The following is a 16,508-nucleotide window of genomic DNA, read 5'->3' as shown; positions in this document are numbered from 1 at the left end:
CATCTTTTCTTTCCCAAAATGTACATGCATTTTATTGCCCCCAGATCCAAGCCCCCCCATGTGAATGGGTATCGGGTACATCCTACCCCTACCCATTCACCAAAAATGCAGTGAAATGTAAAAAAAATTTTTTTTTTACAAGTCCTTTATTAAAAAAATAGCTCTAGTCTTCTCCCCGACCGTTTTCCAATCCCCCGCCCACAGACACCAACAACCACTGGCCAGGGTTGTCGGGAAGGGGCCCTTGTCCCCATCAACATGAAGGCAAGGTGCTTTGTGGTGCAGGGGGCGCAGAGCCCATGTTAATGGGAACAAGTGCCTCTTCCTGACAACCCCGGCTCTTGGTTTTTTTTTCACTACATTTTTGGTGAATGGGTATGGGTATGATGTACCCAATACCCATTCACATAGGGGGCTTGGATCTGGGGGCCCCCCTTGTTAAAGGGGGCTTCCAGATTTCGATAAGCCCCCCGCCCGCAGACCCCAACAACTATCGGCCAGGGTTGTCAGGAAGAGGCCCCTGTCCCCATCAACATGGGGGCAAGGTGCTTTGGGGTGGGGGGTAGGGCATGCGATTTGGTATGGGTCAGGAGGGGGGAGGGCGCTCTTCCCCTCCTATTCCTTACCTGCATGCTCGGATAAGGGTCTGGTATGGATTTTGGGGGGGGCATTTTTTTACATTTTGGCATGGGGGTGTCCTCTCCAAATCCATACCAAAGGACCTGGTATAGACTGGGGGGGGGGGAGGGACGCGTTTTTTTTCCTGAATTTTTTAGTCGCAATTTTTTTTTTTACATTCAGCATTTTGGCTGGTATGGACTGGGGGGGGGGGGCTACGTGCTGTTTTTTTCTTGAATTTTTTTTTACATTCATCGGTTGCTAAGGATGCAGTGACATTCTTCCCGACCCGCTCCTTAGCAACCAGCTATATACAGTAAATGTAAGGAAAAGACAAATCGCAAAACGCTGGAAAATTGTGGTAAAATCGCAGTACTTGCGTTTTGGATGCGGGTCCATTGAAGTCTATTACAAGCAAAATGCTGCATTTTGCAGAAAGAAAAGTCCCCGACCCTTTCCAAAAAACGCAGAGGCACAAAAATGCATTGATGTGAACATATGTTAAAAAAAATTGCATCAAAAAACGCATCGCTGCAAATTTGTCCTGTGTGAGGTGCAAATTTCCATGATTTTACCGCAAATTTCAGGAGTTGGACATTGCGATTGAAGTTCTAGTAAATGGAATCATAATGTAAAAAAAAAAAAAAAAGTTAACTTTCTGTGTATTTCCTTTTTTTTGTGGAGTAGTGTGGTGGAATCCGCACATATGTGAACCATCAATGCGATTCCAGAACGATTTACATTGATGTCTATGGAGACTAAATTCGCAACGCAATGCTGTAAACTCGGATTTATCACATCGCATTCGTAGAGGAATCGCAAACGCATGTATGTGAACGACTGTCATTGAAAACAATGACTTTATGGATGACATGCGAATTTAGAATGTTTTTGACGCATCATATTCGTTATGAACTCGCATCAGTGTGAACCGGGCCTGAGTGTGAATTGAGCCTAAAGATGTGTATTGATAAATGTAAAATGCACCTGCAATTTGCAAACTGCAGAAGTGTGAACCAGGCCTTAAAACATTGCATGTGGTGTGGTGTAAATTCAGTCTAAACAGATGTGAGCTGCACGCTGGGGTACTGTTTACAGCACTTGTATATAATGTCGTCATTGTCCTGCGACATGTATGGTGGAGATGGGAGGGCGATGAGACAGCCAGGCAGAGCGAGAACAAAATGAAAGCAATTGGAGAAAGGAGAGAAGCACTAAGGAAACGAAACTGAGGTGGGGGCAGGGAACTTGTAATGTATAGGCGTAGCCAAAGGCTTCCAACCCCCAGCTTGTAAACACTTGTCCACACCAAGCTATGCAGAAGTGCTTGTAATCCTAGAGACTGCAATCTGCTTACATCCCCTAGTCCCAGTCCAAGATTTACACATATATACTGCATATAAGAAGCTCCAGTACACATCAGGTTGTCACAGATTATTGTTGTTCTCAGGAAACAGGATTGACAAGAAGGAATCTCCCTTCCACAGGCTGCTGTCTCGTATGTGACTGGTTATTCCTCATTATCTGGCAGTCTAGTGTCATCGGGGAATATGGCGAAGTGGCAGATGTACACATGTGGCACCCTGTCTTTATTTCTGCTCCTCGTCAGCATTGTGCTACTGGTGGCCCACACCTTCATGGAGATGGTAGAAACCAAGGTCAAGAAGGTGAGTGCTTTGTATATTGTGTGTTTGTGTAAAGCTGACCAAAGACATAACAATGTTTACACAATATCCTCAAAGTTTAACACGCACACACATTACAATCTGAACGTACATGTAGATCTACAAACAGCTATGTAGCACAAGGGTCTGCCTGATTGGAAACATCCGAGAAATCCTATTACATCGTTTTGATAAATTTCTTATCTGATCAATCTCTTTGAATAACAATACATTTTAATCTATAGCAGATTTCTCAACTCCAGTCCTCAAGGTGCCCCAACAGGTCATGTTTTCAGGGTTTCCATTCTTTTACGCAGATGATTTTGATCGGGTTTCACTGCCTTAGTAATTACCACAGCCGTTTCATTTAAAGGAAATCCTGAAAACATGACCTGTTGAGGTGCCTTGAGGACTGGCGTTGAGAAACACTGATCTGTAGTCGAAAACCCATTCAATCAATAAGCCACACTTGGGGAAGTAGATTTTGATTGTTAATTACAATTGTATCTTAATTATCAATCACAATTTGATCAATTGCACCTCTGTTTCCACCATACAATCTTATAATCTGATCAGTTGAAATATGATTGTATACAGGAATGGTATATCGTGGTTTTGCTGATCACTGAAAAACGATGAATAATTTTCCACTCTGCCCGATTAAATCAGTTTTTATCAAATGCAGTCTGAAGGGAAATTATGACTACTCACTCATTGATCAGATAATAAAACCAAAGCGTGTGTGGTCACCAGCGGTGGAAGTGAGATGTGGAAAGCCTGTGAAAGAGAGCTGAACACTGCACAGTGTGCATAACACACCTCTGAACCATGCACTCTGTATGTAGCGAACCCCTGAACTCTGTACATATCACACTCCTTCTCTCTCGGCACCCCCACCTTAAAATGTAAAAACGCCCCACTGTGCCCCCTGCATACCTCTGTATCCTTAAATATCAGTTTTGTCACTATTGTCTACCCCCTCTCCACAACTGCACCTCTGAACCCTTTTACATTACACAGCACTAAGGATGAGCGTGTTCGCATAGTACACGTGCAGAGCCCGCCAGGAAGTCTGCACGGCGCTGTGCTAATCACAGCCAGGGAGACATTTCCCAATCTCTGCAGCCGAGCATCGGGAAATGTCTCCCTGGCTGTGATTAGCACAGCGCCGTTCAGACTTCCTGGCGGGCTCTGCACGTGTACTATGCGAACACGCTGGAGCTCATCCTTACACAGCACCCTACACCTCTGGACCCTTTTACATTACACAGCACCCTACACCTCTGGATCCTTTTACATTACAGAGCACCCTACACCTCTGGACCCTTTTTTTACATTACACAGCACCCTGCACCTCCGGACCCTTTTTTTTTACATTACACAGCACCCTGCACCTCTGGACCCTTTTTTTTTACATTACACAGCACCCTGTACCCCTTTACATTACACAGCACCCTGCACCTTTGGACCCCTTTACATTACACAGCACCCTGCACCTCTGGACCCCTTTACATTACACAGCACCCTGCACCTCTGCACCCCTTTACATTACACAGCACCCTGTCCCTTTGGACCCCTTTACATTACACATCACCCCACAGGGGGATGCGGCTTCACTCTGCTCGGCTGTGTCGAGACTGATCAGAGCCGCGACCAAGAAGAGAAGAGCGGGATCCGACGAGTGTCACTCAGGTGCGGCTCGCACCCCCTGCAAAGCCACTACCTCAGGCCCTCTTTTGTCATCGCGCGCCACTGCCTTACCCCGCCCGCTGTGTCTGTTTCAGTCGCAGGGGGGATTGGTGCCTGCAGCTGCCTAAATCTGCCTGCTGTCTCCTCCTCAGTCACGGAGGGGGGCAGACGCCTGCCGCTACGCTGCCTAAACCCACCTGCTGTCTCTGCTTCAGTAGAAGGGGGGGGGGCGGCCTGACACCCTCCCAGTGTGTGGCACCCAGGGTGGCCCGCCCACCACTTAGTACGCCACTGGGCAACCATAATGCTGATGCGGCCCGCAATGAAATTTAGTTTGACACCCCTGTTATAGATGGTTGACACAGTTTGTTAGGTGTAGATAAAATCCATAACAATTGGACAGGCCCTAAAGCGGAATTCCACCCATTTAAAATTCAGCAGCTACAAAAAGTGTAGCTGCTGACTTTTAATAATCAGACACTTACCTGTCCCACGGTCCAGCGATGTGGGCGAACAAAGCCCTGCTCCTCTGCGGCGCCGGCATTGTAACTGTGGGCGTCCGTTTGTGGCTTCACATCCGGGCACACACCGCGCATGCGCATAGCTGGGCAATCTTCTGGGGCCTGTGATGTGTCCCAAAAGAATGCAGGGAGGGAGGGGGGAACATCCCTGTGGAGCCCTGGGAGGAAGTGGGAGCTGAATGCCTCTAAAAAAAAGGGTTTCCCCCCCCCCCCCCAAAAAATGACATGCCAAATGTGGCATGTCAGGGGGGTCACCATAACCTAAATCGGAAGTTCCATTTTTGGGTGGAACTTCGCTTTAACTAGGGCTGGGGAAAAATTGATTTGAATCGATTTTTGAATTTTTTTTTTTTTTTTCTCCATAGGACCGGCGCTCCGCGGACTAGGCCTCGCCTAAAAAATCCTGCCCCCAACTTGCCACGATCCTGGGAAAAGGACGCGAGGCCGGACGCCGCTCGCTGCCTTTTCCCAGGATCGCAGGGAGCCGCGGGCAGGATGTTGTAGGCGATGCTTTGGCCTAGTCCGCGGCCATTTCCCTGGATCGCGGCAGACTAGGCCGAAGCTGCGGCCTCGCCTAAAAATGTATGACTGGTGTGGTGTCCATCAGGAAAAAAAAAAACTTGATTCGAATCGTGAATCAAGGTTTTTTATTTTATTTTTATTTTTTGGGGGCCAAAATCGCCCAGCTCTAGCTTTAACTACTTTCACTTTGTTAGCAGAGTGGGGAAAGGTTGGATTTCAAATCATATCTTCTCTCGTTGACATCTATTATTGTTATAATTTTATTTTGTCCCAGTAATACAAAGGGAAACAAGAATAAATCTTCCCTATTGGACACACAAACAGCACTAGGAAACTGAAAGAGGTTAAAGTGATTGTAAAGTCAGGTTTTTTTTTTTTTTTTTTATCCTAATGCTTTCCTTGCATTAAAGCGGAGCTCCACCCTATTTTAAACATTTGTTTAATCAAATAGCATACTCTAATGCAGTACAAAACGGACGTTTTTTTTTTCTGTGACAGTACCTTTGATTACAGCATCTGCCACTTGGCTTCCTGTCCCCTCGTATGCGGGTATTCTACGGGTTTTCTTCGGGTTGTGCGTCATATCCTTCCTGGGAGCTTTTCTCATTGCTCCCAGGAGTCATTGCGGAGCCTCGCCGCCATCTTTCTACACCCCTGCACAGTAATAATAGAGTGAGAAGGGGCGAGCAGACATCTTGTTACATCCACCGGAGTTGCCTCTCGTTCCTGCACATGCTCAGTTCCGTGGCTGCCATCTTGCTACACCCCATACTCCTGCACAGTAATGATAGTGAGAAGGGGGCAAGCGGACATATTGTTACACCCACTGGAGTTTTAGACTTTAGTTATTTTAAACACAGAACGGATACTCCGTTTTGTGTTGAAAATAACTAAAGTCTAAAACTCCAGTGGGTGTGATTTGGATGTGTCATGATTCACTGCTATAATCTGTGGAAATAAGCAAAGACAAACGAACACACACACACACACACACACACACACAGAGATGCAGGGGGTAAAATGTGAGCAGAATGCTGATGGCAATCTTCTCATTCTTAGCTTTATTCTCCTTATGTCGTCACAGAATACACACCCATCAATCCCTCCCAATAACCCTTTACTCCACCCAGTTACCCTCCCATTCTGTTAATCCACATGGCAAAGTCTTTGTTTTATCATAAGTGATAGGGGTCTCTCGATCAGAACTGCAAGGATGTAGTGAGGTGGGCTGGAAAGGGGCATGTCCAGGACAGGAGGAAGGATATTCGTTGGGAAATAGTTCCAGCAAATCGCCCATTTTAGAAATCCATACACAGGAAACCAGCACGTTGCCTTTTAAGGGAAAAACAGTCCAGGCTACAAATTCCTTTTCCATCTCCAAAAGGCAGGATGTAGCAAAGTCACAATTTCCTCTTGAAATGATCAGGAATGCAGGGAAGAGTGAATTACAATGGGGGATGGGGAAGCTTCATTTGAAAAGTCCTCTGCTTCTTAATTTGGAAAACAGTTCTGCTTTTCACAAAACATCAAATCCCTTTAAAACAATCTCTGATAGAACTTATCAAGGAAAATAAGCAATATACTAAAGAAATATTACCGAAATACACTTTAATATTTCTAATCATAACATAAAATTTTCATTTTAGTTTCACGTCTATCACAGCCCCCCCTTGAAATGAATATTTTATCAGTTCATTCTCTTTGTTATTTCTTAACAGACAAGGACGGTAATGGAGGACATGGTCCATATAACAAAACATTATCATAACCAATATAAACAGAATTGCTATACCTATTTGAGTACAAATGTGTTATCACCCAAAATATTGTCCGCAGGTGACATTCTAAATGCCCCCCTTGTTCACCTAATATCCTGTATAAGGCCATAATTTTATACAAAGTCATTTGTGAAGTGGCCTCTAGGTGTTCAGTAATATACTGGAATGCATCCTTGTTTATAGTTAACAAACCTCTATTGACCATAGCAACCATAATGTATCCATCCAATCTACATTCCCATTACTAAGTTGAATTTCATAAAAGCATCCGTTCCCACCAAATTACTATATTTCCCTTCATTAGCATTTTAATTTTATATTGGGCTCTGTCCTAAATATTTTATTTCCTAAAGAAACTTTATTACATTACACTAGTTTTCAGGACTGATCATGCAGCATGAATATTCTTGTCGCATGTCTGTTTAAACAAACATAGCAGCCTTTGGTTCAGTCTTAAAGATTCACTGTATCTCATAGGGATCCTTCTACAAAACACAACTTCCCTCTCTGACTGAACACCTTTGTCACTCCAAAACCTGGAAGATGACCCTTTAATCCATAAATATGGCTGTATCATACCGCATCATCTATCCATATTTGTATTTTTATTTTTAAACTATTTTAACTGACTTTCTTAAGCTATGCAGATTAACACCATTATCATTCTCTTTAAAATGACACCCTCAAAGTAAGGTATTCTTCAAACCAAATGGTGCAAAAAAACCACAGTTTAGTAACATATGAGAGAAAGAAAGAATGAGAGAGAAAGAAAGAAAGAAAGAGCAAAAGAAAGAGAGAGAGAGAAAAAGAAAGAAAGGAAAAGAAAGAGAAAAATAATACTTTATTAATAAGGGCTTTCTTTCAGATCTTCTAATGATTGTGTACAAATTACCTTTTATTATTAAAGAAAGATTTACCCTCATAATACGCTTCCATAGTTTACTTAACATAAACTCTGATATTTATTTATTTTTCCCTTCAAACTAGGCAAAGTTGAGGATGTTTACACTGGGAGTCGGATTTCAAGCTAGCACTCACTCCTGTAAACCACCACAGCCTGTAACCTGATCTGCTGTTAATGACCTCTAAGGGAAAACATCTGTCCCCCCCCATGCTTGGAGCAGATTGTACAAGTTTTAGACCATATACAATCCAATCGAATTGCATCGTTTTTCTCATTTTTAACTCTTTTTCAAAAATTTTAAAACATATTTGGTTTGTACATCTGCCAAAAATCATGTACACCACATTATAACATGACATTCCTTAACTTCCAATAGCGACAAAAGATCGCTTAGAGGACAAATCTCATGAAATCCACTGACCAGTCCCTGCGCATGAACCGACCATTGTTTTCTACTGATAAAGTCACTCATAATTACTCACAATCTATATTTTATCAGAAATGTCATTTTATAATAACTTTTAACACTTGTTTATTTTTTAATTTTATTTTTACAATTTTTATAATAATATTTTTTATAAAGTTTTTTAGATTGAACATAACTTTCATATTTTAATATTTTTCTCTGGGGAACCTTATAGTAAACCAAACCCAAGTTTAGAATCTGTTGTAAACATTGCTCAAACCTCAACTTATTAATTCTTACAACCAGATCTGTAGGATTTCAGTTAAATATAAAATACCATGTTGTTTACCATAGACTGAATTGTATACAATTCTTCACACAATCTCAATCAACAATTTTCCCATTAAACCTTTGTTCTAATCCCATGCATGTTTTGACATGTCATAATACATTTTCAGTTGTTGGGGTAAACATATTCATAAACATTTACAGGCAGAATTAAACTTAATTATCTCATTAGAGAACTTCTTTACACTCTGACATTATTTAACTAATTACCCCATGTAACCGGGACCCCCCTTTGAGATATTCCAACCCACAAACCCCAGTTGTCACAATCCCATGTATTTGAAAAAAGATATATAATTTCATTCAGATTTGGGCACAGTCCATCATATCACTCATCTCCAGAGAATATTTTCGAAGGAACCTTTTAATCATCACCCAGGGGATATTGGTAATTATCGGTACCTACATCAGAAATGTGAGAAAAACTCGTACACGAATATTAGTTACCTATTTTCAAAAGCGGTCACATAATCATAGCTCATAACAATCTAATCTAGAGACTGTCTCAAACAAGATTTCAGAAAGGGATAATGTATTGAATGCTCCCCCCTTGGGGCCACTTACCCACTTAACCCTGAGGATGGCATGGCACAGCATGTGGAATAAAACCATTTAAATGTACTATGTAAAATGTTCTACTGTTCCAATGTGATACCCAGAATCTCCTCATCCCTCATTTGTGACTTGTGAACGCAGCTTCTGTAGTCATGAACGCCAGGATTTACACACTCTCTCTACCGCTTTTGGGCACCCCATGAGGTCAAGGAATTGAGGTCGGGGCACACAGGACAGCATATGAGCGGATTCTACCTTCAGGTAGGTCTGCCACTCCCATCTACATCATTCTCATCCCAACGCGTCTGTCCAGCGAAGTGGCATTGTAGTTACCCCCCCCTGGACAGACTAAGGAGAGAATGAAGAAGAAGGCCCGTGGGCCGGAGGGCACAGAATCCAGTAAGGGCAGCGGGCAGGAGGCGACACCATATGCGTTCAGAACGAGGCAAAGCCTTCAGCAGGGAAGAGCATCCGGGCAGGCCCATGCTTCCTCCAGCGGGGCATACAGTTGGGCAGAACGTGAGGGGAAAGAAGGGGCACGGCCTCAAGCAGTCGGGCGGGGCCCATGCTTCCAGCAGGCATCGTGGGCAGAACATGAGGGAAACGAAAAGACAATAACAGGCCCTGGGTATCACATTATAAATTTCAAAACTGGCAAAAAGCCCTCTATGTATCAAGTCAAAATACAGTGCATGGCATCGTCAGTGTAAGTGTAAGTGGGCAACCCAGATGGGACAGGTCCCCACAGAACACGCATTCAATCTATCCGATTAAAAGGATAAAAAAAAACGGGACGAAATAATTCACCTAAATTAATTCTCTGTAGAAGATTTTAACTGTAAAATAAAGACTTAACAATTGCTTATTATGTGCATCAAATGTCTGTTCCATATTTTTTAAACCTCAGGAGAAATATCCCATTATTTCTAGTTAAATCTAATTATCTGATAAATCAGCGTACAATGTAACAGGCATATTCAGACCAATTTTAATTGTACAGAAACAGTTGCAATATCCCAAGTCAACCTTTTGTTAAAAAAACTCTGTGTTACAAAAAAAAACTGTCTCCTAGGTTGTCGTCCCTGGGGGGGAAGAGGGGGGCTATCCTCCAACTTGCAAATGTGGCAGAGCTCAGGGCGGGCAGGATGCAGGGGTCTGGACCTCCCACATTCCTCACACACCCAGTTCTATCCCCCCACCAGGGAGGGGGCAGGAGTATATATTATATCAGGGAGGCATCCCAGAAATATAAAAAAAAAAAAACAGCAAAAATAATAATAATAAGAAGAATTCATTCACCACTTGCCAACAAGGAATTGGGAAAAGGGATCAATGAATTTCAATGGGAAGAAGAAAAAAAGGGTTGAAGAAAGGAGAAAGAAATAAGAAAGAAAGAGTTCGATTCCAGCACAGAGTTGAGAACCCAAACGAAAAGTGCATGCAAAGAAAGACACCATAAGTTATATGTTACAGACACAATGTACCATTAGACGCAATCAAATCACTTCTAGCACAGTCAGTACAATCAGCATGCTACATAGAGGGAGGGGAAGATAGGGGGCTGTGTAGTAGGCAGCAAAGAAAGGGTTGGACGGGAGGATCTAAGAAGAAAATGGTGGAGAGGGGAGGAGCTATGAAAAAAGAGCGGCAAAGATTTGGAGAAGACGGGAGGATCTAAGAAGAAGATTGCGGAGGGGGGGGGTGGCTATGAAAAAGGGAGAAGAAAGGGAGGAGCTAAGAAAAAGATGGCAGAGGGGGGAGGAGCTTTTCAGAAAAGGCGGGAAAAATCTAAAGCCAAAGAAAAGCAAAATGGAAGACGAAGAAGAAGGGGAGTCAGAAGTTATAAAGAAAAACTTCAGACTTCTGTAGATGAAAAACAAAAGTCAGTGCCAACAGCAGTCAATACATACAACAAGAAAGCCAGGTATTCTATTCAGTCAAACACAGTTATCCAGCATAATAAAAACACATACATACTGAGAAAGACAAAAGGATCATCCCAGCAAAAAAAATTAACTAGGAAAGGCACAGAAATGAAAAAGTTTCCTGTTCAGACTGCAAAGAGTTAAGACTGCTAGGCAGAAAACCCTTAATTGGTATCCAGCTGTGATGAAAGGCATAGGGTTTCAGGTCACAAATCAGCACAGTTAGCAGAGCAAGAAGCCACAGACGAAAGAGTTAAGAATGCTAGTTTAGAAAGACCAAGAGTTAATTGCTTAGCCAACTGTGACAAAAGGCAGAAGTGCAAGAAAAGAAACAATTTAGATACGAGAATAGAAACAGCTTTACAGCTTAGCAGAGGACACATGCAACAACCTCCTCCAGCTTTCGACCCCCACCTTTCCTTACAGAGGAAAACTTAGTAAGCAAAAAACCCCGCGAAATTCAAAGCAAGGCAGATGGGAGATATCTGACTCCACACATATATCTCACTACATTCATACACAAATAATCCCCAGTATCCCAATGTACCCCAATTTATCTAAAAGGGGTTTTGAAATATTTATCACAAGCCTAAATATAACAAAAGCCCATATATACATCTTCGCAGCCAGCTTCCTTAGGGCTGAACCCAGGCTATTCCGAGCCAGCATGCACTCCCCGTGCACACCACCTTTATCACATCGGCTTAATCCGAGACGATGCACGACCAGTACCTCACTTAGTAGGCCGATTTCACACACAGCTCACAAGCTACGCACCAAACAACCCACAAACTCGCACCCTTCTACTCAAGCTACTCGCACCCTTCTACTCACACCCTTACAGCGCACCCTTCTACTCACAGGCAGCAAGACACCAAAAAAAATTAATAGCAGTGAATCAGCACAAGCCGGGGTTCACTTCTGGACCAGAATTATACCGTCTGTTTCAAAGGCTCGGAATTTGTAGACAAACTAGATGGGAATAGAGGCCGTCCAGCCTGTAACACGGTGTAAGGGAGCCAAAAAAAACTCGCACTTACCGTGTTTAGGGGTTCATGACGCCCCTTTCAATGGTAGACGGTCCCTCAATTCTCAGCCAGTTTCTTGTGCGTCCACAAAGTCTGTCCTTGAAGTCCAAAAGAAGCACGTTGGGCCCAATTGATTTGGATGTGTCATGATTCACTGCTATAATCTGTGGAAATAAGCAAAGACAAACGAACACACACACACACACACACACACACACAGAGATGCAGGGGGTAAAATGTGAGCAGAATGCTGATGGCAATCTTCTCATTCTTAGCTTTATTCTCCTTATGTCGTCACAGAATACACACCCATCAATCCCTCCCAATAACCCTTTACTCCACCCAGTTACCCTCCCATTCTGTTAATCCACATGGCAAAGTCTTTGTTTTATCATAAGTGATAGGGGTCTCTCGATCAGAACTGCAAGGATGTAGTGAGGTGGGCTGGAAAGGGGCATGTCCAGGACAGGAGGAAGGATATTCGTTGGGAAATAGTTCCAGCAAATCGCCCATTTTAGAAATCCATACACAGGAAACCAGCACGTTGCCTTTTAAGGGAAAAACAGTCCAGGCTACAAATTCCTTTTCCATCTCCAAAAGGCAGGATGTAGCAAAGTCACAATTTCCTCTTGAAATGATCAGGAATGCAGGGAAGAGTGAATTACAATGGGGGATGGGGAAGCTTCATTTGAAAAGTCCTCTGCTTCTTAATTTGGAAAACAGTTCTGCTTTTCACAAAACATCAAATCCCTTTAAAACAATCTCTGATAGAACTTATCAAGGAAAATAAGCAATATACTAAAGAAATATTACCGAAATACACTTTAATATTTCTAATCATAACATAAAATTTTCATTTTAGTTTCACGTCTATCACAGGTGTAACAATATGTCCGCTTGCCCCCTTCTCACTATCATTACTGTGCAGGAGTATGGGGTGTAGCAAGATGGCAGCCACGGAACTGAGCATGTGCAGGAACGAGAGGCAGTGAATGCTGGGAGTTCAACATTCACCAAAACAAGGAAGTGTTTGTCGGCTTCATGCCCACAAGCAAAATGGAAACGGCTTTCCTGACAAAATAAAAGTTATTATTCCAGAAGGAATCACTGTGCGGATGATTAGAAACGTGAGAAGTGAGTAACTCATTTGATATGCTTTCAAAAATATAATGGCAAAAAAAAAAAGGGGGCGTGGGCGCGGGAGATTGGCTTTAAGATAAAAAGCCTTCTGTGTGGAGCAGCCCTCCTAATACTTACCTGAGCCCCATCTTTATCCAGCGCTGTCCACGAGTGCCTCGGCCGTCCCGGAACTCTCCCTCCTGATTGGCTGTGACACAACAGCACTGCCATTGGCTCCCGTTGCTGTCAGAGTCAGTCAGCCAAAGAGGAAAGAAAGAAAGGGGACGGGCCTGGTCACAGCATCCTGTCTGAATGGACACAGGGGACTGTGGCTCGGCTTGGGTAACCCCACAGCAAGCTGCTTGTTGTGGGGGCACTAACCAAGAGGGAGGCGCCAGGAGAGCTGAAGAAGGACACAGGAAGAGGAGGATCTGGGCTGCTCTGTGCAAAACCAACTGCACAAAGTGTATATATATATATATATATATATATATATATATATATATATATATATAAACAAACACCAAGACTTTACAATGACTTTAAAAGCTTTATACGTTTTAGCTGGTGTTCCACTTTGAAGCCACTTAACGCCTAAAAATCATTGAGTAGGGATGGGCAAACGGTTCGGCCTGACCATAAGTTTGGGCCGAACTTTGGTTGTTCGGGTGTTCTGGCGAACACCGAACAATATGCTGAGTTTGGGGAAAATTCGAAAGCCGCCGAACCCTGTTAAATTCTATGGGAAACTAACATGAAAAATCAAAAGTGCTCATTTTAAAGGCACACGCATGGGATTGTCATGTATCAATGCAAAATAAAGTTTTAAAAACTGACATTTTTTTCAGGAGCCGTGTTTTTAATAATGTTTAAAGTGAAACAATAATTAAAATATTCCTTTAAATTTTGTACCTGGGGGGGTGCATTTTGTATGCCTGTAAAGTAGCGCATTTTCCCCGTGTTTAGAACAGTCCCTGCACAAAATGACAGGCCCTTCAGGTCTGGTATGGATATTAAGGCGAACCCTGCGCCCTCTTTTTAAAAAAATAAAATAAAATGGTGTTACCAATTCACATAAGGGAGGGCTGGGATCCCCTTTGTTAAAGGGGGCTTCCAGATTCCGATAAGCCCGCAGACCTCCACATCCACCGGGCAAGGGTTGTGGGGATGAGGCTCTTGTCCCCATCAACATGGGGACATCCTCCCCATGTTGTAGGCATGTGGCCTGGTATGGTTCAGGAGGGGGGCGCGCTCTCGTCCCCCCTCTTTTCCTCCGGCCTACCAGGTTGCGTGCTCGGATAAGGGTCTGGTATGGATTTTTGGGGGAAACCCCACGCATTTTTATTTTATTTTTTGGCGCAGGGTTCCCCTTAATATCCATACCAGACTTGAATGGTCTGGTAATGGACTGGGGGGGGAGAACGACCCATGCCGTTTGCCAGGACCTGACAATTCATTATAGCCACGAGTAGTTTTAAATTACTTTTTTTTCCTTTTAGAAATGTCATTTTGTGCAGGGACTGTTCTAAACACTGGGAAAATTCGCTACTTCTACATGCATACTGTAGACGCCCCCCAGGTATGAAATTTAAAGGAATGTTTCACTTTTATTGTTTCACTTTTAAGCATTATTAAAATCACTTCTCCCTGAAAAAACTGCAGTTTTTAAAACTTTTTTTTTTTGCATTGATACATGTCCCCTGGGGCAGAACCCAGGCCCCCAAACACTTTTTATGACCATACCATGCATATGAGCCTTTAAAATTAGCACTTTTGATTTTTTTTTTACCAAAAATATGTAGAAGAATACGTATCGGCCTAAACTGAGGAAAAAAAATGTTTTTTTATATATTTTTGGGGGATATTTATTATAGAAAAAAGTAAAAAATATTGCATTTTTTTCAAAACTGACGCTCTATTTTTGTTTATAGCGCAAAAAATAAAAACCGCAGAGGTGATCAAATACCACAAAAAGAAAGCTCTATTTGTGGGGAAAAAATGATGTAAATTTTGTTTGGGAGCCACGTAGCACGACCGCGCAATTGTCTGTTAAAGCGACGCAGTGCCAAATCGCAAAACCTGGCCTGGGCCTTTAGCTACATTTTGGTCCGGGGCTTAAGTGGTTAAGCATACCTCCCAAATTTTGAACTTGAGAATGAGGGACACTTGAGGGAGGGAGGAATTAGCAGCGCACGTGGGAAAACGTTGATGTGGCTAAACTCTTACAGTGGGAGGGGCTTAAGGAGTGTGGTTAACCAAAACTCAGACAAGGGTCAGCTGGGTGGAGAGCAGGGGTTATCAGGGCAGAAGACAGGGGTCAATAGAGTGGAGGACAGGAATCAGCATGGCAGAGAAGGGTCTGCAGGGCAGTGTTCGAGGGTCACCAAAGAAGAGAAGAGGGGTCACAAAGGGCAGAGGACAGGTATCGGCAGGACAGAGGATAGGGGGTCAATATGGCAATGTAAAGGAGTCAGCAGGATGAAAGATAGGGGGTCAGTAGGGCAGGGTATTGGTGTCAGCATGACAGAGGACAGGAGTCAGTAGGGCAGGGTACATGGGTCAGCAGGAATGAAGATGGGGGTCAGTAGAGCAGGGGACAGTTGGGACGTATTCATCAGTGTCCCCCCTCACCTGTCTCCTGTCATCAGTGTCCCCCTCATTTGTCCTCCACCATCAGTGTCCCCCACCATTAGAGTCCCCTTATTTGTCCTTTTGCCATCAGTGTCCCCCTCATCACATACATGCATGGTTACATAGTAGGCAAGGTTGAAAAAAGAAACAAGTCCATCAGGTCTAACCTATGTGTGTGATTTTATGTCACTATTACATTGTATATCCCTGTATATTGTGGTCTGCTTATCTAATATTTTTTTTTTTTTAATTACTGATGCTCCCCACTGAAACCACTGCTTGTGGAAGGGATTTCCACATCCTAACCGCTCTTACAGTAAAGAACTCTCTACGCTGTTTAAGGTTAAACCGCTTTTCTTCTAATTTTCGTGAATGGTCGCGTCTCTTAAATTCCCTTACGTGGAAAAGTTTTATCAGTATTGTGGGGTCACCAGTACGGTATTTGTACATTGAAATCATATCCCCTCTCAAGCGTCTCTTCTCCAAAGAGAACAAGTTCAGTGCTCGTAACCTTTATTCGTTTGTTGTCCTCTGGACTCACTCCAGTTCCAGCACGTCCTTCCTGAGGACTGGTGCCCAGAACTGGACAGCATGCTCCAGGTGCGGTCAGACCAGAGTCTTGTAGAGTGGGATAATTGTTATATCTCTGGAGTTAACCCCCTTTTTAATGCATGCCAATATTCTGTTTGCTTTGCTTGGCATTGCATGCCGTTGCTGGGCCTGTCATCTACTAGGACCCCCAGGTCCTTTTCCATCCTAGATTTTCCCCAGAGGTTCCCAATCCCCTACCCAATCACCCC

At 43.3% G+C, this 16,508-nt stretch overlaps 1 protein-coding gene across 3 annotated transcripts in view; it reads left to right on the top strand.

Annotated features, from left to right (window-relative positions):
* Positions 1 to 1,739: 1,739 nt before the first annotated feature.
* Positions 1,740 to 16,508, top strand: part of SCARB2 (scavenger receptor class B member 2) — a 109,739-nt gene continuing 94,970 nt past the window's right edge. Inside the window, exons 1-2 of one of the 3 annotated variants that reach the window (XM_040327839.1) lie at positions 1,740 to 1,851; positions 2,106 to 2,285. In XM_040327839.1, coding sequence (XP_040183773.1) covers positions 2,169 to 2,285 — 117 coding nt within the window. In that variant the 5' untranslated portion in view covers positions 1,740 to 1,851; positions 2,106 to 2,168. Of the gene's footprint in view, positions 1,852 to 1,875; positions 2,286 to 16,508 lie in introns of those variants that run through there. The other 2 variants (XM_040327828.1, XM_040327844.1) reach the window with 2 other exon arrangements.

Source organism: Rana temporaria, chromosome 1 (assembly GCF_905171775.1).
Source record: "Rana temporaria chromosome 1, aRanTem1.1, whole genome shotgun sequence".
NCBI lineage: Eukaryota > Metazoa > Chordata > Amphibia > Anura > Ranidae > Rana > Rana temporaria.
The sequence above is the reverse complement of the archived record's forward strand: the minus strand, read 5'-3'. Positions and strand labels throughout refer to the sequence as shown.